The 26,917-nt window shown below is 47.3% G+C and overlaps 2 protein-coding genes across 20 annotated transcripts in view; one reads left to right on the forward strand and one right to left on the reverse strand.

Annotated features, from left to right (window-relative positions):
- Positions 1–8,957, forward strand: part of AGXT2 (alanine--glyoxylate aminotransferase 2) — a 35,499-nt gene extending 26,542 nt beyond the window's left edge. For both annotated transcript variants that reach the window (XM_077896255.1, XM_077896256.1), the window contains exons 12-14: positions 380–529; positions 4,929–5,027; positions 8,817–8,957. In XM_077896255.1, coding sequence (XP_077752381.1) covers positions 380–529; positions 4,929–5,027; positions 8,817–8,924 — 357 coding nt within the window. In that variant the 3' untranslated portion in view covers positions 8,925–8,957. The remainder of the gene's footprint in view (positions 1–379; positions 530–4,928; positions 5,028–8,816) is intronic.
- Positions 8,958–9,093: 136 nt separating this feature from the next.
- The window catches only part of DNAJC21 (DnaJ heat shock protein family (Hsp40) member C21), a 44,117-nt gene continuing 26,293 nt past the window's right edge, over positions 9,094–26,917 (reverse strand). For 2 of the 18 annotated variants that reach the window (XR_013378640.1, XR_013378634.1), the window contains 6 exons: positions 24,817–26,080; positions 24,506–24,593; positions 23,204–23,318; positions 15,440–15,692; positions 12,540–12,657; positions 9,094–9,386 (listed from right to left, as the gene is read on the reverse strand). The gene's annotated coding sequence lies outside the window, so the exon portion shown is untranslated. Of the gene's footprint in view, positions 9,387–12,539; positions 12,658–15,439; positions 15,693–19,523; positions 21,452–23,203; positions 23,319–24,505; positions 24,594–24,816; positions 26,081–26,917 lie in introns of those variants that run through there. The other 16 variants (XR_013378635.1, XR_013378639.1, XR_013378645.1 and 13 more) reach the window with 16 other exon arrangements.

Below are 26,917 nucleotides of genomic sequence, written 5' to 3' on the forward strand. Positions count from 1 at the left end.
AGGTCTTTGTTCAGGACATTTGTCTTCTTCACCGCTGTATCCTACTTTTCAGCAAAGCCTTGGCAATAATGAACCTCAGGATTATGGCATCTGTGTTACAGGCTGCATTGAGACATGCCTTTCATTCTTTCCTAAATTTTTAACCATCCCTGAAGATCAGGAGGGTCTGGAGAAAGTATCCCCTATACCAAGACTCTTTTTCTCCTTACAGCAAATCTTCTTGTAGTACAGAGCATAATCACATCAGACTTTGGTTTCCATTTGTCTGGTCAAGTTTCTGTAAAAAAAAGGCCATACACATTTACCTCTGTGTTTCTCAGTCAATATTAGAACTTTTTTTTTTTTTAATGCAAGGCCATTTGAGACTTTCTCTAAACAGGTGATTAAAGAAGAAAATCTACAGGAAAACAGTCAAGAAGTTGGCACCTACATGCTACAGAAGTTTGCGGAGCTGCGGGATGAATTTGAGATTGTCGGAGATGTGCGAGGCAAAGGCCTCATGATAGGAATAGAAATGGTGAAAGATAAGGTAGGTTCGGATATGCCGTGCTCTCTGTGACTTCCTGGGGACAGCAAGAGTTAAAGTGGAAAGCATGAGCCACAAGGTCACTTCATACATTCTCAGGGAGAGAGCACACAAGGCCAGCGAGGCTCAGCAAAGCCCATCCGAGGTACACGGGGAGTGCAAAACGCCAGCAGGTCATCAAGAGTTTTAGAGGAGGGAGGGAGGGCGTTTGGAACAGGGAGCTGATATTTTTCCTGCCGCTCTAGGCAAAGAACATTGGTGATGACTAAATATTTAGAATTAGACATATGGGGAAGGGAGGAAGTTATTTGGGGAGCGGCAGGTGGCCCAGAGAGCTTGGGGAAGTAAGGAAGAAGGCCAGGAGAGAGTTGTGATCATGGTTTGGGATGAGGACGTTAGGATCTACAGGATTTTGTGTTTGTCTGTTTGTGAATATTTTTCAGTCTCCCAAGTAACTAGGCAGGGTGTGACTTTCGGATGACATTTCCCACCGTGACTCACACTCAATATGACAACAATTGGACTTAGCATTTTCCCCCAAACCAGTTATTCCTTTAAGTTCACTGTTTCTGTTTCTCACCCTCCACTGTTCTCCCAGTTACCCAGTGTCCAGATGAGAAAATAACCTTCTATCTCTTATTTCTAGTGCCAAATCCTGCTGATCCTTTCTTTGCCTCTGCAACCCATGTCCCTCCCCTCTGTAAAAGCAAAGCCCAGACCTGCTGAGGGGAGTCATAGGGGGAGAATCTTGGCACCAGAGCGAAGAGTCAAACTAACTCCTTCCCCTTAGCTCTTGCCCAGCTTTCTCCTAAGTGGCTTCTTACAGCATCCTACTTTTGGAAAGTTGATGCTCAATAATTTTAGGACTCAGACCAGACCATGGGTATAAGACTCTTCCATTGATGCCACACAGCAGAGCCAATACAAAACTGGAATGTTTAAGATTTTAAAGCTAAGGGGGGAAAAAAAAGCTAAGGGGAGACAATAGCAAAATAAGAGTAACATGAGACTAGGCCCTCTGGCTCACAGGCCACAACATACTTCTCTTCAGCTTGTGGCCAAGGCAAGGGCTGTTATAAGGCTCAGAAGATTCCATCCTAGTCCCCAGCCCAGGAGCTCCCCCCAAAGATATCTACACTCCCAAGTCCAGACTCCACAGAGAAGGGAGGGGTTCCTCTCTTTCCCACTGGTCCAGCTTCTCCGTGCTCAGAGACACACGAATGTTCATCAGGACTTCATCTGTCATGGTAAAACACCAGCATCCTCCCACATGGCCATTGGTACAGTACAAGCTAAATTATGGTACATCCATCCCACGGTGGCATAATTATATGTTTGAGGGGAAAGATGTGCAAATTGTATTATAGGAAAAAATAAAACAGGCTATCAAATAGTGTCTATTGATTGAGCTCTGCCGTTGGGGAGTGTTAAGCATGGGCTCTGAAGGCACACCACCCAGATTTTCACCCCAGCTCATCCATTCCTTAGTTCCATCTAATGTCCACTCAATGTGGTTCATTTCCCTACCTCCAATGCCACTCAAACTTTTCCCCAACCGTGGACCGCGGTACTCTCCTGTCTATATCTACCTGAGGCAATCCTAGCCTTTTTCCAGATCCAACTATTCACCACGCCTCCTTCCTAAAGCTTACCTTTGTTTTTCCCTTGGACAAGGGCTCCAGGACTCAGAGAATCCCTCCAGCACCCACTACCTAAAAAGCTCCTTCGAAAAGATCTTTCAAACTCTGTATTTGTTGGTTCAGTTTTCATGCACAAATAGCTTACTTTCCTAAATAAGTTATACACTTTTGAGGCCAGGAATCAGGCAGATGGTAAGTACTTCAAAAGTGTTTGTTGACTGAGTTCAGGTCCCTGCAACCCTTCAGACCATGTTCAAATAATTACAACACCTCAGAACTTTACTATAACACTGTCCACCATAACCCAAAATTGAAATTCCCCTTTGCTGTTGGTGAGGACATAAATTGGTACAGCCCTTTAGACAGCAATTTGTCTGTATCTTTCAACATTTTAAATGTATGCACTTTGACCTAGCAATTCCACTTCTAGACATATGTCCTAAACAAATACTCATAGAAGTTTGAAAGATATAGATGAGCAGGAATGTTTGTGACATTGTTTAGAGTCATAAAAAAATTAGAAACAACATAAACATCCAGCAATAGATGATTAAACAAATTATCAACAAACAATGAAATGCTGGGTAACCTTGAAGAAGACGAGGTACAAATACAATGACATAGAAACATGTCCATGATATATTGTAAATTGTTAAAAGCAAATTGGAGAACATTATAAAGTATGATTTATTTTTAAATATGCATATAGACGTATTTGCACACATAGAAAAAGTGTCTGGTTCACATTAAATTATTAATGGGAGGTAATCCTAGGCTTAAGATTGGAGGAGAAGAAACTTTCCCATTTCCCTTTATGCACCTCTATTTCAGTTTAAGGCTTTTTTCTCAATAACCATGGGTGGGTTACTTTTATAATTATTTAAATGCAGATTTACAAAAAAAAAAAAAAAGGTAAACATGAAGCAACATTACACACCCACCAAGAGGTTCGGTTACAAACATGCCTACTTGATTATCTAGCAGCTGGGACATAGGCTTGAGCACAGAGCCTGGGCAGCTGTCCTGGGGCTGTGTCTCAGAGTTTCCGGCACTGCTTTTCTCTGTGGAACGCATACAAAATGTTCAGTTAGTCACAGCAGTTGAGGACAGGGGATGATCAAATGGACAAGGGAGCAGGGAGGGTGCTGGCCCAGTCCAAAGTGAGGCCAAAGTCCACCTGTCCAGACCCTAACTATCCAGCAAGGCCCCACCAACCCAACCTCCCCTAGAGAAACCCTTCCAGGGTGCTGAGTGCCCTCTGACCTCTCGCTATTCCCACACTACATTTGACCACTTTATGGTTCTCACAGCTACCTCCACTATTTTGTCATATTTTAGTCTTCCCTTTTTACTAGATGAGAACCTCAGAGGCAAGCAGGAATGTGTGATGACATCTTAGGATCAGTGAGAAGATCCTGGTCTTGTCCCCTATCCCAGGTCCTCATTACCTGGCAGTCTGAAAGTCTGAATATTATTTTCTTTATCTCAAGGCTTTAGGACAGACAAAAATGCAAACATCTCTGGGAGGCCCAGTCTTACTCTGTGCTGGGACATTGAGACCTAAGCAGGAATGAAGGGGCATGAGGTGGAGTGCAGACTAGGGGGTGCAAGGGATGGATATTGAAGCCTAGAGGGAAGGTGGGTAGAGGCCCTGAGAAGAACAAAGCTGGGACCCCCTGGAGGGAGCCCTCCTGCACCTCATAAGGATGACAGGAGCCCGGATCATGCCTTATGCATGTGAAACCAGAGAGCCAGACCCACACTGATGCTCACCACAGCCATGCCACAAAAGAGAAACTCATGGTGGTGACAGCGATGAGTACTCAAGACAAGTTCACACCAGTAATTCCCACGCAAGCATCTGCCAGGCATTTCACAAATCCAGATGCCTTGGCCTGCCCCAAGTCTTCTCATTCCATACACTGAGCCTGAGCCCCAAATGTCTGTAGTTTGAAAAGGCTTCCAGGTCATGCAGACACACAGTCAGACGTGAAATGACTAAGTCAGAGGGAGGCGTTGGTACTCAGGCTCAGACGACAGGAGACGCACAGAATAGGCGCCAGCCCCCAGCCCAGGGCCACCAAAGGGGTACTGACACCTCTGGACCCCAGGGAGAGACCAACTTCAGATGCCTGATAATTTGAAACAGTCTCCGGCCCCCCAAAGTGCTTACTTTTCCCAACCTTGGAGGATTAAGTCTTGGGGGAGAAAGAGCAGATTCCACAAGCCAGGGAGATGAGTTCAGCCGGCGCCACCCCAGCTGCCCAGGCCATGCAGTGGCCCAGGGAAAGCCTGGATCGTTCAAGCCCTTGTGTAACTTAAGAGCCATTTCCTGGACTTTGATATGAGCCCTCTACGTGAGCAAAACAAAGTGAACAGTTGAGAATTACCACACCAATAAAGCCAGCTCCACATTTGGCGAGGGAAGAACCAAGTTCCCAGGATTGCCCTTAGCAGAGCCAAGATTCACCAGCTATCTGCATTCCACTTCATTTTTTCTTTTGGAATTTGGGATGAACTGGGATAAAAAACAAGTATTTTTAATAACACCACCTCCCCCAAAAAAATTCCATCCAGTAATTCACAGCTTTATTTTTCTAATAGCTATACTCAATTACAGTGAGGAGAGAGAGATTGAGAGGGAGGGAAGAGTGTTGGTTGTTTGAGTTGCTTCCCCCCCCCCCCCCCCCCCCCCGCTCTTAGAAATAACATCCTTAACAAGTCAAGCCTGAATAGGAAATATGTATTAAATGTATTTGCAGATGAGCCGCCAGCCTCTTCCCCGGGAAGAAGTCAATGAAATCCACGACAACTGCAAACGCATGGGGCTTCTAATTGGCAAAGGTGGCATTTTTGCTCAGGTAAGAGAAAGGCCGGCCCTTTCCTATCCCTTTAGGTGGGCGTCTCCCTGTTGTCCCTTCTGGTCTCTTCCTCCGGGCCTGATGCTCAGGTTTCTAGAGGAGGGTGCAGTGAGGCCCGCGGGCCACTAGAGGGCGCCGTGTTCGAGTGGTTGAGTTCCCGCCGCTCTCGGGGACCGTCTAACAAGGCACCAGGAGGGACGTACAAACCACAACCACGGGGCTCGCGGTGCGGGTCACGGCAGAGTCATCACAGTCTCGCAATGACTAGTTTGCCGCACGTATGAATTAACTCAACCTCAGGCTCTGACTTTGGGGACTGTAAACCTGCTGGGACATAGAGGCCACTGCGGCCAGGAGCGACCCAAGAGTGCTGGCGGGTCCTGGTGACCCTGCAGGACACCCCGGTGGGAACTCAGAATCAGCCGCTCCCAGTGCCCTTCACCCTCAGGCTGGGAGACGCAGAGTCCAGCTTCCCCTGCTCCTTCCTGGGAAAGCCACAGACAAGCCCCAGGCAGGGGTGGCCCTGGGGTGGCCCTGGCGTGGCCCTGGCGTGGCCCTGGCGTGGCCCTGCCCTGTTGGGCGGGCGCTGCTCCTAAAGCCCTCGCCCAAACCTCTCACATCAGCAGGACCCTCACCCTGAAGCGGGGATAGCTGAGATTTCGGGTGTCTTCTGCTCCTCCCCTTTGTCATCTCTCTTTCCCGATGTCATTCTTCCGCTTTCCCTGCTCCATCCCTGCCCCACACTCCAGTGGCGCCAACACTCGCCTCCTACCTGTCAGGGAGCGCGGAAGCTCTCAGGTGAGATCTCTGCGTGAACTCCGGTGTCCCCACTCCACTTCTTCCTTTTCTGAAGATTCAGGGACTGAAGTGTCTCTCCTATTCAGATGTAGATCCTCTCCCTGTCCTCTTGACCCCGACCCTCTCTACTTCTGTTCAAGGGGACACCACTTGTATCTGTAACTCTTCCCTGTTAAGCGACAGGCTAACCCAAACCGCCTCCAACAAAACCAGATGAACACTTCTGCTGGGACATTCGCTGCGAGTTCTTTCTAGTCCCCGTCACAGTTATTTTTCTATATGAATTAATGACTAAAAATCCTGTAACTGGGCAGCCCCGGGGGGCTCGTGGGTTAGCGCCGCCTGCAGCCCAGGGCCTGACCCTGGAGACCCGGGATCGAGTCCCACGTCGGGCTCCCTGCGTGGAGCCTGCTTCTCCCTCTGCCTGTGTCTCTGCCCCCGCCCCCCCCCGTGTCTCATGAGTAAATATACAAAATCTTAAAAAAAAAAAAAATCCCTTAACTTACAAACACCCGAACACTTGTTTACTTGCTTAGTTATTTCTTAGTTATCTGGGAAGCCCGTCAGCACTAAGCAACAGTTGCTATGCTGGATGCTAAAGTCACAGTGAGGGGGATCCCTGGGTGGCTCAGCGGGTTACTGCCTGCCTTCGGCCCTGGGCGTGCTCCTGGGGTGCCGGGATCGAGTCCCGCATCGGGGGGCTCCTTGCACGGAGCCTGGCCTCTCTAATAAATAAATAAAATCTTTAAATATACGTATGAAAAATAAAGTCACAGTGATAAATAAGACCCCGTCCCTCCTCCCGTCTCCGAGCTGGTCTCCGAGCTGGCAGGCAAGAAAGACACATCAACAGCAATGACCATGCAATGCAGGAGCTCACGGAGGGCTGTAAAGAAGGACTATCACAGGAGGAGGAAAGAGCCTCCTGGCCGGGCTGAGCCTTACACAGCGAGATAAACGCTCAAAGCTCGTGCAGGAGCGCGGCGGGGTGCAAAGAGCTCCAAGCACCCTCGCGGCCGAAGCAGAGGCTGGCGGCGGGCAGGGTTCTGGCGGGACCTTAATGCTCGCCGGGCGCGGTGGGGACCCTCGGCAGGGGCGCCCCCCGTCGGAGAGGACTATTATTATGCTAATCTTCCAGACGAAGGACAAAAGGCACCGATCACAGCTGGTCGGCCGAGGCACCAGGACCTGGTTTCTGGGTCCGTCCCCCGCGCGGCCAGGATAAAGCTGAGGCCTCGGGCCTGGGGGCAGGGAACGTGGGCGCCCGGGAAGGGGTGCGGACGGCGCGGGCCCAACCCAGCCGCGTGCAGGGGCGCGGACGCCGGGGCGGCAGGCGCGCGGGGCGGGGCGGGAGGGCCGAGGGGAGGCCCCGGCCGCCGTCCTCCTTGGTTCCGGGGCGACGGCAGGCCCCGTCGGAGGCGGGTCGACCCCCGCTGCTGCAGCCCGAGGTGGCCCCTAGGGGAGAGCCGGGCCAGGTCCCGTGCGCCGTCGGGGGCCGCGGGGGCGCCTCCCGGGAAGGGGGTCTCCGCGGGGACCGCAGCGACAGCCCGACGCGCACCGGGCGTTTCCGGGCGGAGGGGGTGCGAGGGCCGGGCGGCGCCGCGGGGAGGGTCAGCAAGGCCCGGGGACACCGGCGGCGGGGGGGGGCTCAAGCGCCCCAGGGCGCCCCTGCCCCGAGGGGAGCGTGGAAATAAGCCCGCGGGCGCGGCGCGGAGCGGCTGGGGCGGCTGCGGGACGGGCACCCACGGCGCCGGAGTCCGTCGGGGCAAAGGGGCCCAGAGCGTTGGAGGGGCGGGGCGCGGAGCAGCCGGAGGGGGCGCCACGCGGGCTCCAGGGCCCAGGGCTCCGCGCGCCGCTCACCTCCAGGCGGGCACGTGGGGCCGGGCGCGCGAGCGCACGAGTTTCTCGAAAGATCTTGGCGGACGGCTCCTGAGCAGCGGGAGGCGAGGCCGTCCTGACCCGGGGAGAGGCTGGGAGCCGCGGCGGCGGGCTGAGGCCCCCCCACCCCGCCCGGGACGGACGCGGGCCGAGGCCCCGCAGAAGACCGAGAGCCGGAAACGCGGGCGTGGGCGAGCCCCCACCCGGGGCCCCCAGCTCGTCCCGCGGGCCGCGGTGGGGGGGCAGCCTCGGCGGGGACCGGCCCGGGACCTGCGCGCACGGACGTGGGGGCGCGGGAAGCGCGGGAGGAGGGCCGGGGGCGCGCGGGGGGAAGGGTCGGGGGCGCGCGGGGGAGGGTCGGGGGCGCGCGGGGAGGAGGGCCGGGGGCGCGCGCGGGGAGGGGAGGGTCGGGGGCGCGCGCGGGGAGGGGAGGGTCGGGGGCGCGCGCGGGGAGGGGAGGGTCGGGGGCGCGCGCGGGGAGGGTCGGGGACGCGCGCGGGGAGGGCCGGGGACGCGCGCGGGGAGGGCCGGGGGCGCGCGGGGCGGAGGGCCGGGGGCGCGCGTCGTGCCACCAGCATCCGGCGCTGCCGGCGGGCGGGAAAGGGAGGAGGACCCGGTGGGGCCGAGCCCCCAGGCCAATGCGGGGTGGAGGAGACGGACGATTTGGCGCAAAGGGCAGGCGCGGTGGGCATCGGCCTCGGGCTGCTCCTGGCAGAGGAGGGTCGCAGCGCGGCCGCGGGGGGACTGGGTGCAGAGGGCAGAGGAGGGTTCTGGAAACTGAGAAGCTAGAGGGTGGTAGGTGCCTGGCGAACGCGGAGGCTGCCCTGGGCGCCCAGAGGGGTGCGGGAGGGAGACCTCCGTGAAGGTAGGGGGAGGACCAGGAGGTGCGCGGGCCCGGAAAGGAAGGCGGGCAGAGCCAGGTGCTACCAGAATGGTTAGGAGATGGGGGTGCGCGGCCTGCGTACAGCATCGGGGAGGGAGGAGACCAACCCAGGGGGGACGTGAAAGACATGTCAGAAAAATAAGGTTTTAGATTCTTGGCTTAGTGCACTTTCTCAAAGTTGTATTTGATTCTACGATGACCCGTTGTTGTATTTTCCTTTGTCTCCTCAGACGTTCCGCATCGCGCCCTCGATGTGCATCACTAAACCAGATGTTACGTTTGCAGTGGAAGTATTTCGGTCTGCCTTAATCCAACACAGGGACAGAAGAGCTAAATAAATTGTTTAAAAATAAAAAAACATAAGCTTCATACCATACGCTTCAACTTATGTTCAAGGGTTAATTTAAGGAATTCGATTATATAATTGGTATGATTTGTAGAGGACACGGTGGACTGCCCACCAGTCAGATGGGTTCCCAGACCCCCATTATCTTAAGAAACCCTTCCTTCAGAAAAAGACCTTTATTCCTAGCTCAGAGAATAAATCCTAATTATTCTAGGTTACTTATGGTGATTTAATTCCCCCCCGTCAGCCATTGGTTTGTGCATGACATGTGACATATTTTGGGACAACGAATCCTGAAGGAAAATATTTTCATGGAGGTGCCTTCAGGTGAAGGTTTCTTTGTCCTTCATTCTTTATCGCCAGAAGACATGTCTTCTTATACCGATCATCATGGGCCATGCTCAAATCATGCTGGCCATTTTGGGGCCGTGTAGACAAAGCTTCTTTGCTGGGGCTGGAAGGTAGAAGGAAATTGAGTCCTTAGTAATGTCAATGAGCCTCTGACTTAACCAATCCTAGATTCTCATCTTGGAGCTTTTGGTTATATAAGATAATAAGTTCTGTGTATTGCACAGCCTTTTTGTATATGTTTTTGATTTAAGCTTATTATCTATTACTGTAGCTATAAGCATCCTAAGAAATGATGCAGAAAATACCCCAGGTAGGTAACTGTCCTTTTTTTTTTTTTTTAAGATTTTATTTATTTATTTCAGAGAGAGAGTAAGCAAGAGAGTGAGAGAGAGTGCAAGCAGGGCAAAGGGCCAAGGGAGAAGCAGACTCCCCACTGAGCAGGGTACTTATGCAAGGCTCAATCCCAAGACCCCGGGACCCTGATCTGAGCTAAAGGCAGCGCTGAACTGACCGAACCACCCAGGTGCCCCTTGTCCTCTACTTTTTTAACTCCCTTAAAATGTCTATCAGAGCCTACTTCTCAAATTCTACTTTCATCACCCTACCCTGAACTAAATCCTCATTACTCCTATCGCAATAGTCTCCAAGACCAGAATTTTCCAACCTTTAGTCATTAAAATGCACATTCCTAGTGGTTTTTTCCCATATGTGTGTACCACTTGTCTTAGAACTGACTTAATATTTTTTCCTTAACTTGTTTTATTTAGATTTATTTGATAGTAACCTTTCTATAATAATAATAAATGGGAAAGCAGTACTTCTTGTTCTACTGGAAAGTAATCGTTCAAACAGAACAAACACAGAGCAATGTGATTCAGTTCTAGCAAGACACAATTGCTGGCACATGTTCCCAGTCTGAGGCTTGTTCCTTCTTTGTTCAAAAGGGAGATTAGAGAGTATATGAAGGGTGTCAAAAACTACCAGCAAACATACCCTCTTCTTAACACAAACAGAACAGGATCCACAGAATTAAAAGGGAAAAACAACTTTCTCAGCATGCAGTTAGATGTTTATTTGAGCTGTGTCCAGTTCGATGCCATGTTCTAGTGGCCTACCCCCTGAGGTGTCTGTTCCACTAACACATCCTACACCTCACTGCCAAATTTGTCTCCCGTGGGCATTGACTTACACATGCCATTCCCTTGCACAAAACCTTCCAGTTGCTCCACATGGCACCCTGGATAAGATCAAAACCCCTTTAACAAGGAGCTCAATGCTTCCATGCTTACACATGTCATTCCCTTGCATAAGACCTTTGAGTTGCTCTGCATTGTGCCCTGGATAAGATCAAAACCCTTTTAACAAAGAGCTCAATGCTTTCCAGTATCCAATTTCCAAACAGAGCAAACACTTGAGAAATGCTCTGTTTTGATAAGTGGAAAGATCACTGAATTGAGAGCCAAATGATCTGAGTTCTAAACTCAGCTTTCCACCACTTATTTGCTCTAGATGACCTTGGATGAGCCTCCTAACAGATTTTTAAAACTCGTTTTGGTCCCAGACTGATTGATACATGCTCTTCCGACCTCCTGAGTTGTGTTGGGAATCAAGTAAGCTAATGATCATAAGAGCACTTGAACTATGCAAATAGAAATTCTTCCCTTCAAGCTACGTTTCTCTTCTTCCCTCTACTACAGAATCTCCAAAGAGCAGATTTTGTGCTTTTACTTCTTTGGCTCCTGTCCATGTCTCAACGACTAGGATCTCACTCTTGCCTTTCATTCCTTGGAAACTGCTTTCTCAAAAGGCTATCAGTGACTTCCTTATGGCCAACACTTAATGTTTCCTTTGAATGTGTTTTCTTTCTCTCTTTCTTTTAAATGTATATATTTATTTGAGAGAGGAAGAGCACAAGCAGGGAGAATGGCAGAGAGAGAGGGAGAAGCAGATTCCTCACTGAGCAGGGATCCTGACTTGGGGCTCAATCCCAGAACCCTGGGACCATGACCTGAGCTAAAGGCAGACGCTTAACTGAGCCACCCACATGCCCCTGGACGTTTTTTCTAAACAACTGCTCCCTCTTGAATATGATTTCCTTGGCTTCTGCAATGTGGTCCTTCTGTCTCAGATGGCTCCTTCTCAGGCTCTTTCCCGGCAGCTCCTCAACTATAAGGCTCTGTCTTGGGCCATCTCTTCTTCCAGGCTATACTCCCTCCTCTAAATAACTTCATTTGCTTCAGGAATTTCACCTGTCCTGACTATACTGATGTCTTCCAAATATTCACCTTTAGTCTCAACCTTCTTTCTGAGCCCCAACCCCAAAAGTCTAGCTGTCTGGACACCTTCATTTGGATGTCACAAGAACACTCAAAATTCAGCATAGTTGACATAAAACACACTGAATATCTCTCCTCCAATGAACCCCTTCTGGATTAATGATACTTTTTTATCTCAGTCTCACAATTTAGGGCATCATTTTCCTCTAAGTTATCTTTTTGCTCTTCATATGACTAAGTCTCATGAATACATTCTCCAACATAGTTTTTCCAGTAAGTCCATTTATACCAAAACGGCCTTAATTTTTTTTTAAGATTTTATTTATTTATTCATGAGAGACACAAAGAGAGGCAGAGACAGGCAGCGGAAGAAGCAGGCTCCATTCAGGGAGCCTGATGTGAGACTCAGTCCCTGAACTGGGATCACTAAGCCAAAGGCAGACACTCAACCACTGAGCCAGCCAGGCATCCCCCAAAACTGTCTTAATAGGGTCATCAGCATCTCTTCTAAACTATTTAAACTACCTCCTAACTGGTATTCTGGGCTCCTTCCCAATCCATTCTCAACACTGATACCAGAGTCACTTACCTAAACAGTAAATATGGTCACATCTTTCATCTCCTGTCGCCTCTGAGGATTCCCTTTGTCCATGGAACAAAATTCAAACTTCCAACTATTATGACATTCAAGGGCCTTCACAATTAGTCCCCAAACCACTTTTTTGACCTTTACTCTTTTTTTTAAGACTTTATTTATTTATTCATGAGAGACACACAGAGAGGCAGAGATATAGGCAGAGGGAAAAGCAGGCTCCATGCAGGGAGCCCAATGTGGGACTTGATCCGGAGACTACAGGATCACACCCTTAGCTAAAGGCAGACACTCAACCACTGAGCCACCCAGGCATCCCTTGAGCTTTACTCTTGCTGTTCTTTTCATGCCAAGCACGTCAGTTCTTTGATCCTATAGTTCACTCTACCTGGAACATTCTTCCTCTCTTCTTTGTGGAAATCACAGGGTCAGGGAGATTGGACAGAGAAGCCAAGAGTTACTTCTTTGTTCTTCTTCAAAGTCTTCCCATTTTCAATGTTCCTTTTCTTTAAAAATAAAGCAAAAGGAAAGAATGTTGAAAATAAAGTTTATTGAGGTGCCTGAGTGGCTCAGTTGGTTAAGCATCTGTCTTTGGCTCTGGTCATGATCCTGCGTCAGTCTCACTGCTCAGCAGGGAGTCTCCTTCTCCCTCTTCCTCTACCTCTTCCCCAGCTTGTGTGCTCTTTCTCTCTCTCTCAAATAAATAAATAAATTCTTTAAAAAACAAGAAAAGAAAGTTTATGATAACCATTTAGGAATTTAACAAAATATGAAGAGGAAACAATAAAACACAAATTTTAAGCTGAACAAAAACAAAAGCAAAACGAAATGTTTCCATGCTCCAGCTCAAGTTCTTGCCAATGCCAGAACACCCTCTCCTAGGAGAAATAGGCTAATGGGATTTCGTTGTTCAGATAAATTCGTAGAGCATATTCCTGTGGCTTCCTGAATCCTACAGGAGGTGTATGCCTACCGGCGTACTGTTACCCTCACACCTTCAGGGGTCACTCTAGAGTAAAAGCCAGCAATGGAACTCCACTGGGTAGCCAGGTCCTGGGCCTCATTTCCTGACTGATGGTTGCATGGCTCTGAGCGCCTATTGATCAGGAGAAACTGCTCCTCCTTCTTGAAGAGAATTTGGGGATTTAAGGTGCAGAAGCCATCAGAAAAAGCATGGAGCAGAAAGGGCAAAAACTATGGCCTTTGAGCCTGGATGGTCATTCATTTCTTTCACGAGTTTATAAACATGATGGATTCCTACTGCTTTCCATTTGGAGCCGTGGGCAGGAGCTTCGCACCCCCATTTCCCCCCTTCCATTTTCTGCTCTACCCACAGGAGGTGGGAGGTAAGCCAGCTTACATAAGGCAAGGAGCCCACATTCTTGCCAAGCTCTTTTTTATTTCCTTTCTTGTTAAAATGGTCCAAAGTGAAGATAACGAACACTCAGCTCAAGTAAACTTTTTTCCACACAAGGAACATATTGACAGTCAATCATGTGATTAGAATATAACAGTAAAATGTTGGCAGCTGTTTAAAAATTCTTGCAGTACCAATCCACTCAGGAGGGAGTAATTAAAAAAAAAAGACCCCATCATATCAAGCTTTGGTTATGCCATTAATAATGATTATAAAGCGATGTAAAATAACACTTATAAAGAGAAAAACAGTAACAAACTATGCTCTTATTTGTGTTATGAAACTCTATTTTCTGTATCATTGTAGTTTTTGACTTTCCGCTAATTCCAAGGTAATCTCTAAACTATGGAGGACTTCATTCTTCCACCTTTTAAATCTCGCTTAAATCTTACATTTCTTGTAAAGAACAATGGAAGAATAATAGAAAAACATCAAAACATTTGCCATTTTGTCATCAGAATGCCAATGCCAGAGCATCTTCGTCATCATCAGGAGCAAAGGTTGAAGGCTGCTGGGTGCTGCATCAACCGATTGCTCTGGGGTCATTAAAGCTGAAGGCTCACTTCCAACTGGTCACAAGCAGTAAAAATGGGTCATAAGCTTTGCCCCATTAAAGATGGGCACAGTAGAAGACAATGCCCCAAAAGGATCTTAACAAAAGCAAAAAGCCCACCTAATTTAGTAAGAGTGCAGACAGAAACAAAGCCATCATGATACCAGTCCAGACGCAGGGAACGTCTGCAGAACTGCAAGTGTCGGGTTAGCGTCTGTGATGAAGAGCAGCCACTCAAAGAGCTCTCAAGGTCACCATCAAATTAAGAACTGGGTGGGGAGGGTCGTCGCAGACAGCTGCTAGTGCAAACACGAACTTTGAATAAGTCCCAACAACAACAACACGATGCAATGGAGTGAGCCTGCACACTCTCTCCACCTGATTCATTTCCAGCAAATTCACTTCTCCTGCTGAAGCTTCCCGTGTCCAGAGAACAATATAACCTCATGGAACCTTTACGAGGATAAAATAAAATACGCTGGTAGCTGCTCAGTTAATGTTGACTCTTTGCTTGGTATCTCTTTCCTTTTGACACAGAACTTTCATTCCTTTTGGCACTGAATGCTTGGTGATCACCACCTTGGGCTAATGTTCTCACGTGTACAACTCATTTCCCTAACCAGACTAGAAACTTCTGGCAGGGTGACCTCATCCTCTCCATCCTCACATGCCTGCCTGACACACTGCACCTCACAGAAAGTGCAAGAATCAACTCTTCGTGCTGCTGCTTGGTGTTTCTCGCCTTTTATCTATAGATGCTACAATGTCTCCTGCAGTTTAAGGCAGCAAGTAGCCCACCCGAAATAAATAATGATACAGGCTTGCGTGTGTGTGTATTCAGAAACCTATATATTTATAAATACATGTAATATATATTCTTGAACGTGGAATATATCATTGGAAACATATATAACATATAAAAACTTGTATTTGGAAATGTATTTTGTAAGGGTAGGACATCAGGTAACAAAGTACCTTGGATTATTTTATTTATTTCTTTATTTACCTATTTATTTATTTTAAGTGTTATTTATTTAAGTGATCTCTACACCCAACATGGGGCTCCAAGTCACAATCCTGAAATCAAGAGTCCCGTCTCTTCGGACTGAGCCAGCCATGCACCCCTGGGATTATTTTAGGAAGTAAGGAAGCCACCCTTGGATGAATTGTGAGAAGACCATATGAGGAATTGAAAGGGCTCCCAGATACCTGTCCTGTCTTCTCCAAGGTGTCCCAATTCTTAGCACCCTCCTTGGGGATCCAGTTCACACCCCTGCTGTGCTCACATGGATCCCCCCCTCCCAGGGCTTGTGCTCACCTGCTTGCCGTCCACCTTCAGTGCACCCTCTCCACACCCGCAGGCCTCCCTAGCTACTGCTTCCTCATCCTTCGCCAGCCCTTGGCCACGTTCAGGGGCAGGCTGTTGTTTCACAGAAACCCTTATTCCCTCCCCCACAATCACTCCATGTTCTCTAGGATCTTACTGCACAAATTGTTCATTCTCTGCTGGATTTTTCCCTTCTACATTCTTCTTCTTTCTTCTCCTCAACCCATAAATGTGCTCCTCTTTCCTATTAAAAAAAAAAAAATATATATATATATATTTCTTTTAAAAAAATCCTCTTCCTCAAAGTGATGTTGCTCTGAAGAAACTGTGGAGTGCTGCTCCAACCTTTTCTCACTCCGTCTTCCTCAGTGCCCCTAAGCTGGTTCCAGGAAACCTGTTCTTTTCAAAGTCCCTAGTAACTAGGGTTGCCTGGGTGGCTCAGGTGGTTAAGCCTATGACTATTGGTTTCAGCTCAGGTCATGATCTCAGGGTCATGAGGGTGAGCCCCCACATGGTCAGCATGGAGTCTGCTTGAGATTTTCCTTCTCCCTCTGCCCACCCCCACTCGCTTGCTCTCTTACTTTCTCATAAATAAATAAATAAATAAATAAATAGTCACCAGTAACCGCGGTGATGGAATGTTATTCTTATGTGGCTACTTGACTGGCCGTGAGATTTTCCAGACTCTTGTTAAACTTTATTTCTGGGTATGGCTGTCAGGGTGATTCTGAAAGAGATTAGTGTTTGGACTGGTGGACTGAGGAAAACAGATGGACCTCCCTAGCCTGGATGGGCATCATGCCATTTGCTAAGGGCCTGAATAGAACCATAAGGTGGAGGAAGACTGGCTGTGCCGTCTCTGTCTGTCTGATCATTAGAGCTGAGACATCAATTTCCTCCTGTCCGGCATCCCTGGTTCTCAGGCCTTCAGACCTAGGCAGGAATGTGCACCTTATGCTCCTCTCCTGGGTTCTCGGGCCTTCGAACTACAGCTGGCTTCTCTGGGTCTCCAGCCTGCAGATGACAGACCGGAACTTCCCAACTTCCCTAATCATATGATCCAATGTCTTATAATAAACCTCAATTGATTAGACAAAAAAAGACAGTATGAACAGGGGGAGCAGCAGGCAGAGGAAGAGGGAGAAGCAGACACCCCGCTTAGCTGGGAGCCAGATGCAGGGCTCAATCCCAGGATGCTGGAAAAGTGACCTGAGCTGAAGGCAGACACTTAAATAATTGAGCCACCCTGGTGTCCAAAAATCTTTCTAGATATAGTGATATATCTATCTATGTAGATATATATACATATAGAAAGTCTATTTACATAGATACATATATATATCAGCATATATCAATATATACATACATCTATATAGATAGATGTTTGGCTAAATAGCTAACTAGAGCCTATTGGTTCTTTTTTTTTAAGATTTTATTTTTAAGTAATCTCTACACTTAATGTAAGGCTCAAACTCACAACCTCAAGACCAAGAGTTACATGTTGGGAGCCAGGAAGGGACCCCAATCCTACTGGTTCTGTTTCTCTGGAAACCCTGACTAATACAACCTCTTAACTGCTAAATTCAACAAAATGCCTTTGGTCCTCACCTTTCTTGGCATTTCTGTGGCAGTTAAAGCTGTTGGTCACATTACTTTTTCTAGGATTTGTCTCCCTCTATTTTTTTTTAATGGCTGCATGCTCTGCCATCAGCTTACCACCTCTTGAGTCTTTGCATTCTTGTGCATTGGGTTTTGTTTAGTTTACTGCCAGAGGCTGTTATACCCCAGGGATTTTTACCTTAAACTCTTTTTTCTCCTATCTGTGTTCTTCATCTGAGTGATTTCATCCATGATCCATGATGTCAGGCTCTTTACTATCTAGATGCTGAGGATTCCCAGAGATGCCTCCAGGGCAACCCTGCATGGCTTAGAGACTGGTGCTATCAGCAACCTCTTGAACATTTCCCCTAGGTCTCTACTGCACTCTCTTCCTCGTCCCTGGAGCACAGGCTCTCCTGGTGTCAGAGGGAACTGCTGGATCCAGTTGCCTGCTTGTTCTACGTTCCTGGTGCCAGAAATTCCCCACTCACCCCAGCCAGACCTAACTCATCTCTCAACTCTGGCTTGCCTCCCTGCCATCCCTTTGTACTGCCCCCCCTGGCCCCGCTGCTCACAGCCTTCCCACCTCCTCTAATTGCACCCACCCCCACCCCCCCCGGCTGTCATGGGAATGGGAATGTTTCATCAATGGTCCTTGGTACAAGTTGGGCCTTCTTGGGCTAATTGCCCTGTTCCCTTCTTCATCATGTTGCCCACCCTGATAGTCATCCTCATCCTAATCCGTGCAAGAATTAAACCATTGCTTGTTCTTGTTATCTAACTCTTTCTCTGCTCTAGCTAAAAGCCTCAATTTGCAGGCATCATTGATTGCCACTCGAAGGAAAATTTTAAAAAGCAAAAGGTAGGAGGAGAGAATGAAATTATGCCAGAAATAAAATATTTTTAGGATTTTTTTTTCTTCCTGTGATGGTACCAGGGGTACATCAATATAGTAAGTGAACTTTAGCAGAGGTGTCATCAAAAAACACTCTTCCAGCTAGTTCCATTTGGCCCTGCCACCCACCAGCACCTGGCACAGGGACTTCATCAATGCTCCCCCAGGGGTCCTGAGCCAGCTCCACCAACCTGGGCTAGAGGGCCCTCTTTATCCTTGGTAACATCCCTGGGGTCAACCTAGACCCCTCCAGTAACACCCCCTTCCTTCTTTTTAGCAATATTCTATTCTACCATCCATCTACTTTTTAGCGGGAGCTTTTTCCTTCACAAGAGCAATGCCTTCCCCTAGATGTACACCTCTTTTTGTACACCCAGAATCAACTCCTCCCTTACTTGCCTAACCCATCCAGAAGGATTGCAGGGTGAAGTGGTGGGTTTGAGTACAAGGAAGCAAGATGTGTTTCACTCAATCCTTTCAGTGCATTAGATAAAGGGCAGAAAATGCTTTAGTTTATGTATTAAAGTTTTGAAGATTCAGATTTTTCCACTCTTGAAAATGTCTTTTAGAAATGCATGCTGTCGAGATGTACAATTTTAAAAGGACATATTTGAAAAAGAAGAACAAAGCTGAAGGATTCAAATTTCCTGTTTTCAAAACTTATTATGAAGCTGCGGTAATCAAAACAGTGTGGTATTGGTGTGAAGAAACATTTTTAGACCAATAGAATAAAATAAAGAGCCCAGAAATAAACTCTCTCATAAATGGTCAATTAATTTTTGACAAGGGTGCCAAGACCATTCAATGGAAAAAGGATACTTTTTCAATAAATGGTGCTGGGAAAACTGGATACCCATATGCAAAAGAATGAAGCTGGGCCCTTTCCTTAAAACATATACAAAAATTAACTAAAATGGATTGAAGACTTAAATATTGAGCTAAAACTGTAAAAGTCTAGGAGAAAACACAAAAGTCTTTATGACATTTGATTTGGCAATGGTTTCTTGAATAAGGCAACAAGAGAAAAAACAGGTAAATTGGGCTTATTCTGAATGAAAAGCCTTTGTGCAAAAAAAAAAAGCTTTTGTGCATTGAGAGCACTATTGAGAGAGTGAAAAAATAGCTCACATGGGGTAATATGTTTGCAAATCATATACCTGATAAGGTATCAAGAATACATAAAGACTAACAACTTAACAGCAACAAAACATCCCAACTCAAAAACGGGCAAAGGAGTTGTCTGGCGATTTCTCCAAAAATGATATACAAATGGCCAACAAGCATGTAAAAAAAATATTCAACATCACCACTCATTAGGGAAATGCAAATCAAAACCACAGTGAGATACCACTTACACCTGTTAGGGTGGCTATTATTCAAAATACACATACATAGACAATAACGAGTATTGGGGAGGAAAAGTAGAAATTGGAAAACTAGTACATTGCTGGTGGGAATGTTTTCTGTTGTGGAAGCAGTGTGGTAGCTCCCCCAAAAGCAAAACACAATTATCATAGGATCCAGCAATTCTACTTCTGGGTGTATCTCCAAAAGAATTGAAAGTAAGGATTCAAACAGATATTTGTATAATTGTGTTTATAGCAGCATAGCTCAGAATAGCCAAAAGGTGGAAACAACTCAAGTGTTTTATGGATGAATGGATAACCAAAATGTGGCCTATGCATACAATGGAATAGTATTCAGTCTTAAAAAGGAAGGAAATCCCGTCACATGCTACCACCCAGATGAACCCGGAAAACATTCTGCTAAGTGAAATAAACCAACCCCAAAAGGACAAATATTGTACGGTTCTGCTTGTATGAGGAACCCAGGCCAGGCACATTCATAGAGAGAGAAAGTAGAATAGAGGTTACTAAGGGCTGGGGGAGGAGGGAATGGGAAATTACTGGTTAGCAGGTCCAGAGTTTCGGGGGCAGGGGTGAAAAATGGATAAATGGTGGTGGTCGTTCAACATTGTGAATGTGCTTAATACTACTGACTTGTACACTTGGAAATGATTAAAATGGTTAATTTAATGAGTTTAAACATTTTGCAAAGAAGATACTCATGTATAGGGAACATTTTCTCCAGCAAGCACAGAGCACAGGATTAATATAGAGACTTGGATTACATAAAGGAGTGCAGTGACACAGGGATTCAGTTGCTTTAAAGAAAACAGGCTTGACTTCTCTGTATCTGGATGAGAAAAGAATCTTCACTGCAGCACAGAGAACTCATGTCTTCTCTTTGTGTGTGGGTTCCTCAGTACCACACCTTTGGTCTGCAGTGCCTCTTGGAACAAGGAAAGGCGCCAATATGTATATAAGTAGATGTAAATACCAGCACTGGTCACTGTCCACTGAGCACTGTTACCAAAGTAGGGGATGGCCTTTTCCCCAAACCAAGTGCTCTCATCTGTAAAATGAGGAGGTTGAGCTAGATAGATAAACTCAAAGATCCATATCTGCTCTAGCATTTCACTGCTGCCTGGAATTTTAAAGAAGCAGCAGGTACATCAAGAGGGCTGCGGTATCGTTTTTCCTGGAAACAGAGCTGAAGTCAATTTTTGAAGGGTCTGGGCTTTGCAATTTTGGGGCGTTGTTGTTGCAGACTTGCCCAGTCTAAGGTCTCCTAGAGAACAGTCAGGTTTCTAAGTGGCTATCAGGATGCCAGAGTGGTGCTAACGATGTGGGAAATTGGAAAGACCTGGGAATATGGACTATGGAAGACTTTCTTCCCTTGAAGGGGTCAGTAAAGGCCTTAGGCTTCTCTTGATCGCTTGCAAGCCTCAGAGCAAGCCTCAATAAATCCATACTGATTATGGCTTCTCCACATTCTAACCAGCCAATCTGCTCTTAGATCACATTGTTTTCCATCGTGTGATGACGCTGATGGCATGTGAGGAAAGTGTCAGGCACAAGTGAGTGATAAATGATTAAGAGATGGGGAGACTTTGCTTAGTAAGTTTACCATACATTTAAAAAAATAACCATGAAACTTTAGATGTTAAGGCTTCCATAGGAGTAACAAATCAACCCTTAAAATTCCAAAATAGATTTTTAAAAATACAAAAACAAACAAAAAAGAATCTGATTGTAGCCAAAACAAACAAACAAACAAAATAAAGGACTTAAAATGATGAAAAAAAAATCCAAAAAAGGCTCTTTTAAAATGTCCAATGTTATTATCAGCCCCCATCCCCAGCAAAGGGTGATAACAGGGAGAGGGCATTACTTCATCCTCTCAGGGGGTGAGGTTGTGCTAATACCGACAATGACAACAAATTAAACCTAATATTAATTAAATTTTAAGGAAAATAAGAGCTGGTCTAACAGGCTGAAGTTTCCATTTGGAAATGAGCTAGGGGATCAGAATCGACAGCAGCCGTCGCTGAGCATTTCTGCTTGCCCTGGGCTTCCAGCGCAGAGTGACTTCAGGAGCAGACTCCTCTGCAGTGGTGAATGGAGGGAACCCTTCCTGAAGTTCCATTGTTTTGTCCTGGAGGAAGACTGTAAGTGTCAAATGGCAGAGGAGTTCAGAGGAAGAAAAACTCACTCAGGTTGAGGAGATACTGGGGAAACTTTGTGGAGAAGGAGTCACTGAAACAACACTGCTCCAGAGTATTGTTAGGGGCAGGGGGGCTCCTGCTCTGGGCTCTCAGCTTTAGAGGGGTCCCATTCTACCTTGTAGTCCAAGGTATCCACAAGGCTCTGAAATCTAGGCCATAATCTAGTTCCCCAGAACTTCAAAATCCCTTGCCCAGATAGCTCCAAACAGCCCACATGCAGGGACTACTTGGGTCTTCCCTCCCAGCCCCCCAACCCCCTGCCCCACAACCCACCAGGGGAGCTGGTTGCAGGAGTTTAGGTGGAACTTGGAAATGAGTGCTGGGCTATCTACACAAAGCAGGATGGAGCTGAGGGTGGGAAGACCGGGATGAGCAGTTGGGGAGTCAGGTCTCCCCACGGCCCAGCTCTCTGGTAGATAATGCAAGGAATCTGAGAACTCAAAATTTGAACCTGACCTTTTGGGCCATTATAAAGTTATAATTACCAGGGTAGGAGGATAAAGCATATTTAACTTAATAGTATGTTAGCTTGATTTATAACTTTGAAACATTTCGACATATGGTGTGTGGGTCCCCGTTTGCTCTCCTCCCCCAGGTCCCCAAAACTCTAGGGTGTGCTGAATTTAAGTGCAAAAGGCATCCTTGGACTTCTGAGCCTCAGAAGGAACCCACTATGTAGTATTCTTTTTTTTCCAACTGAGAGGAAATGGACCAAAGCAAATGAGCATCAAAACACCAGGTTTATTATCCAACATTCGAAGGGTTGTGGCAACATTGGCTTCCTACCACTAAACCCCAGAGTGAGCCAGAGACCACCCCATCACAGCAGCACGGCCTCCACGGGGCTCGGCACCACCCCACCCACCCTCCCTGCTGGCCACCCCGGGGGAGCAGAGCCTTTGCTGCTTTGCTTCCTTGCCCCCCTCACTGTGGGCCTGGATCAGACTAGAACACTCCACTCCACAGCCACACGGGCCCAGCCCAGAGAAGAAGAGCAAGGGGCCAAGCCGCCCACGCCCAGTTCCTCTGCCAAACCAACATCAAATAACCATCCATTCTCCTAGGACGAGGATGGGGCAGAAAAAGGCCGGGCAGCTCTGCTCAGCAGGACTGGGGGATTAGCGCATCACCCCAATGGCCCTGCTATCATGCTGCTTCCAGCCTGTCTCCTACAAAGAATAGGAGGGTCTGAGAAAAATATTAAGAAGCAGGTAAATTTCAGATTTCTGAAAAAAAAAAAAAAGGAAAAGGGAAAGGAAAGGAAAGGAGAGGAAAGAGAGGAGAGGAGAAAGGAGAGGGGAGAGGAGAAAGGAGAGGGGAGAGGAGAGGGGAGAGGGGAGAGGGTAGAGAAGAGGGGAGAGGAGAGGGGAGGGGAGAGGGGAGGGGAGAGGGGAGGGGAGAGGGGAGGGGAGGGGAGGGGAGGGGAGGGGAGGAGAGGAGTGGAGAGGAGAGCCCCGGCAGGTGCCATTCGGTTGGGAAGTATTTCCCAAACGGGTCCTGTGGCTCCCGCGCTCGGCCAGGCGGGAGGACAGAAGAGGAAAAGGAGGACGGAGCCCCTGCCTGCCCTCGAGGGGCCTACAGTCCAGTTGCAGCCCAGGACTGGTCCTCACAGGGCGCCTGGTGCTCCTGCTTCGGGGTCCTTACCCCCTGGGGCTCTGCAGCCCGGCCCTGGGGCGGCCCCAAAGACACCTACCTCCTCATCCTCGGAACCGGAACCATGAATACGTCTCCTTATTTGGGAAAAGGGACTTTGCAGGGGTGATGGAGGATCTTGAGATGGGAAATTCTGCTGGGTGATCCAGCTGGGCCTGTAATTACAAGGGTCTTTGTAAGTGGAAGCAGGTCAGAGTCAGAGGAGGAGCGACCACTAGCCATTGCGACTGGGCAATGGTGGGGCCACACCTGCGGAGGGCCAGAGCCAGAGCTCTGGGGGCCAGAGCACAGGAGGCCTCCAGAAGCTGGAAAAGGCCAGCAGACAGACACATCCCTCCAGCCTCCAGAAGGAGCCAGCCTTGCTGACACCTTGGCTCCAACCCAGTGAGACCCACTGCAGGCTTCTGGCTTCGAGAACCGTGAGATAATTGTGTATTATTTGAAGTCATCAAGTTTGTGGTCATTTATGACAGCGGAAGAGGAAATTAATACCATAACATTACCCTCATTTTACAGATGGGGAAACTAGAGCGCAGTGAGGTTAAAGAGTACGCTCAGGGTCACACAGCTCATGAAAGGCAGTGCTGGGATTCGAACCCAGGTTCCTTTATTTGCAAAGCCCAGGCTCTCTGAAGCACACGGTCCTCCACCCAATACAGACCGGTTCACGGAGTTACAGGACGACACAAGGCAGCCTAGCAACACGTGTTCAAGTAAAATAGACATTTCTTGGCTTTTACATATGTCTAGTCTCAACTGAGGGTCCCAGGGAGTTGGTGTCATTTCCAAAGCAAGAGCTTCCAGTAGGAGGAGAGGGCCCCAGTTTTCTGTTTCTGTCATGCTCAGCCCCTTCGGGGGTGCACTGAGGAGGTGGACGCGGAGTCCTGGGACTGGGCATGGTGGCAACTGCCTCTTGCAGCGGCCCCAGGACCAGATAATTCGTGAATCAAGGTCATGGTTCTGACTCCTGATAAAATAGCAATGAAATCAAGATCCAGAGAGGAAAACACCCTGGTCTGGGTGAAGATCGATTGGAATCCAATCCATGCTCTTTGCACTGCAGAGGGAAGGGGACGGGAAGGGGAAGCGGGGTGCAGCAGGCACCTGTGTGCCATACACGTGGGGTTTGTAGACGAGAGCTCATGATTGCAACCACTAGACTAAGACATAGCAGTTATCAGGTCTGTTTACTCCGAAGTTAACAGGCTCAAAGTCTTGACATAATGGGCCATGGTTAACAAACCTTGTAAACTCTGGAGCCGAGATTTGAGCCCAGGTGGCTCTAACTTGAATACCTATGCTCTCCGCTCCGACCTGCAGTGGAGGAAATAGCTATCCCTACCTTTTGGTTTTGAGGTGCCTCAGAAGGCTCCTTGCACACCTGCCTTGATTCTCAACCCGTCACCATCTCTGAGGATCTACTCACTGTTCTGAGAGAGAGAGAGAGAGAGAGAGAGAGAGAGAGAAAGCAGGTGGAGTGGCAGAGGGAAAGGGAGAGGCAGAAGCAGGCTCCCTGCTGAGCAGAGACCCGCCCCCCACCAGTCACCCCCCACCCGCTCCAAAGTAGGGCTCAATCCCAAGACCCCAGGATCATAATCTGAGCCGAAGGCAGACACTTAACCGACAGAACCACCCAGGTGCCCCCCATGCTACCTTTTCAAAACATGATTCATGTTTGGGGAGAACGCAGATGAATGTAGCACTTTTTTTTTTTTTTTTTAACTGTGATCAGGGGCGCCTGGGAGGCTCAGTAGTTGAGTGTCTGTCTGTGGCTCAGGGCATCACGGAGTCGAGTCCCACAATGGGCTCCCTGCATGGAGCCTGCTTCTCCGTCTGCCTGTGTCTCTGCCTCTCTCTGCGTCTCTCATGAATAAATAAAAACTTTAAATAAATAAATAATATGTAGTAGTAGACATAGAGCACATGCATAAGTGGAAATGAAGTCATAAAACAGTATCTGGAGGACAAATTCAGTTTTTAAGTATCTTTATCTGCCTAGAAGTGGTCGTGGGAGTCTATGTCAAAATGTTGGTATGTGTGGGATTCCAGGTGATGCTTGTCTTCCTTTCAGTGTCCTAGGGGATCTTTTACAAACAGCATTTCATAGTTCATTAAAACAAGTTTGAAACAAACACAAAATCACTTTTTGAAAAACTGTTGCTCCTTTCCGAGAGAAGATTAAACTCCAGAACAGAAATACGACAAATTGTCCCCTGGTGGTCTCGCCAGCAACACAAGAGCGTGGCTTCCAAGGCTTTCAGAAAGTATCTCCCAACTGGTCAGCTGGCAGACTAGAACAAAAGTATACTTTCGGGAAGCAAGAACAATAAAATTCGTGCCAACAGCGTATTTTCACTCATTATTTTCTTCCCCAGTGGCTATCCACTGGTACTATAGATCAAGCTCACTCATTTTAACTATTCAATTGTCATCTTAAAATTGGCCATAATTGATCTGTTTTCTTGTTCATGGACATTTAGGCTATCTCCCACTTTTCCTAGATACAAATAATTCAGCTGTGAGCATCCACGTAATAATAATAAGCCTTGTACTTATTATTGTACAAGTGCATGGGTTCTGGAGAGTACTGCTTTTCAAGCCTTAAAGAACATATGAATCACCTAAGAAATCAACCACAGACTCATGGGGCAAGTCCGGGGTGGGACCTGAGCTCTACCTCAGGAGCGAGTTGCCAGGTGAAGCCCAAGATGCTGCTCCGTGGGCACCAGGAAAAGAGACTAGTTATATACCTAAGGCCACTGAGCCTCCGGTCATAGGCTAAACCTATCTTCAACTTTCACAGACATCATCAAATTGAATCAATTTTACTCCAAAAGAAATGAATTTGTTCTCATTTGTTGTTCATCCTCATCAACATTCAATCTTGATCTTGTGAGACTTTTTCCCTTCTGCCAATCTGAAAGCATAGAACAATTATGAAGTTGTTTTTCCTTGGTTCTCGGTAACAATGATCAATGTTAACTATTGTTTAACTATTCACATTGTTTAACTTTTCACATTGTTTAACTATTCCAGCTTTTTCTGTTCATATATTTACCCATTTTTCTAATGTAGCCATTCTAAGTGTGGTCTGGGAGAGCCAGAGGGGCCCACAAGGCTCCATTTTCCTCATATACTTTAACCAAACACAGAGGAACAGACTAATTACAGAAACCAATAGAAGAATCTTCAATTTCATTAAGCTAGACAAAGAAAGTTTCAAAAATGTGAAACAATGGGGGTGCCTGCGTGGCTCAGCTGGTTAAGTGTCTGCCTTTGGCTCAGGTCATGATCCCAGGGTGCTGGGACTGAGTCCTGCATCAGGCTCTCTGCTCAGTGGGGAGCCTGCATCTTCCTCTGCCCCTGCCCTAACTTGTGCTCTCTTGCTAATAAATAAAATACTTTTTAAAATGTGAAACAATGCTTCTCTTCTCATTAAACTTTCATTCAAAAGTTATTTTTCATATTCAACATGTATTATTTTTAATAAATATTTTAAAAATCTGTTTAATTTCTAAGAGAGCGAATATCAAGATATAAACTATACACACTAATACCCTCCGGAGTTCTCCACTTTTAAGTGCGTGAAGGCATCTTGAGACCAAAAAGTTTGAGAACTTTTGTGTTTTCTATTGTATTAATGTATGGCGTCATGTGCTCATTGATATGTAGGAGGGATTTTTTTTCACGTGTTCTGGATGCTAATCCTGGCTGTTCTATATATTGCAAACAATTTGTCTAAGTCTGAGGCTGT

The sequence above is a fragment of the Canis aureus genome, chromosome 4, assembly GCF_053574225.1.
Source record: "Canis aureus isolate CA01 chromosome 4, VMU_Caureus_v.1.0, whole genome shotgun sequence".
NCBI classification, from domain to species: domain Eukaryota; kingdom Metazoa; phylum Chordata; class Mammalia; order Carnivora; family Canidae; genus Canis; species Canis aureus.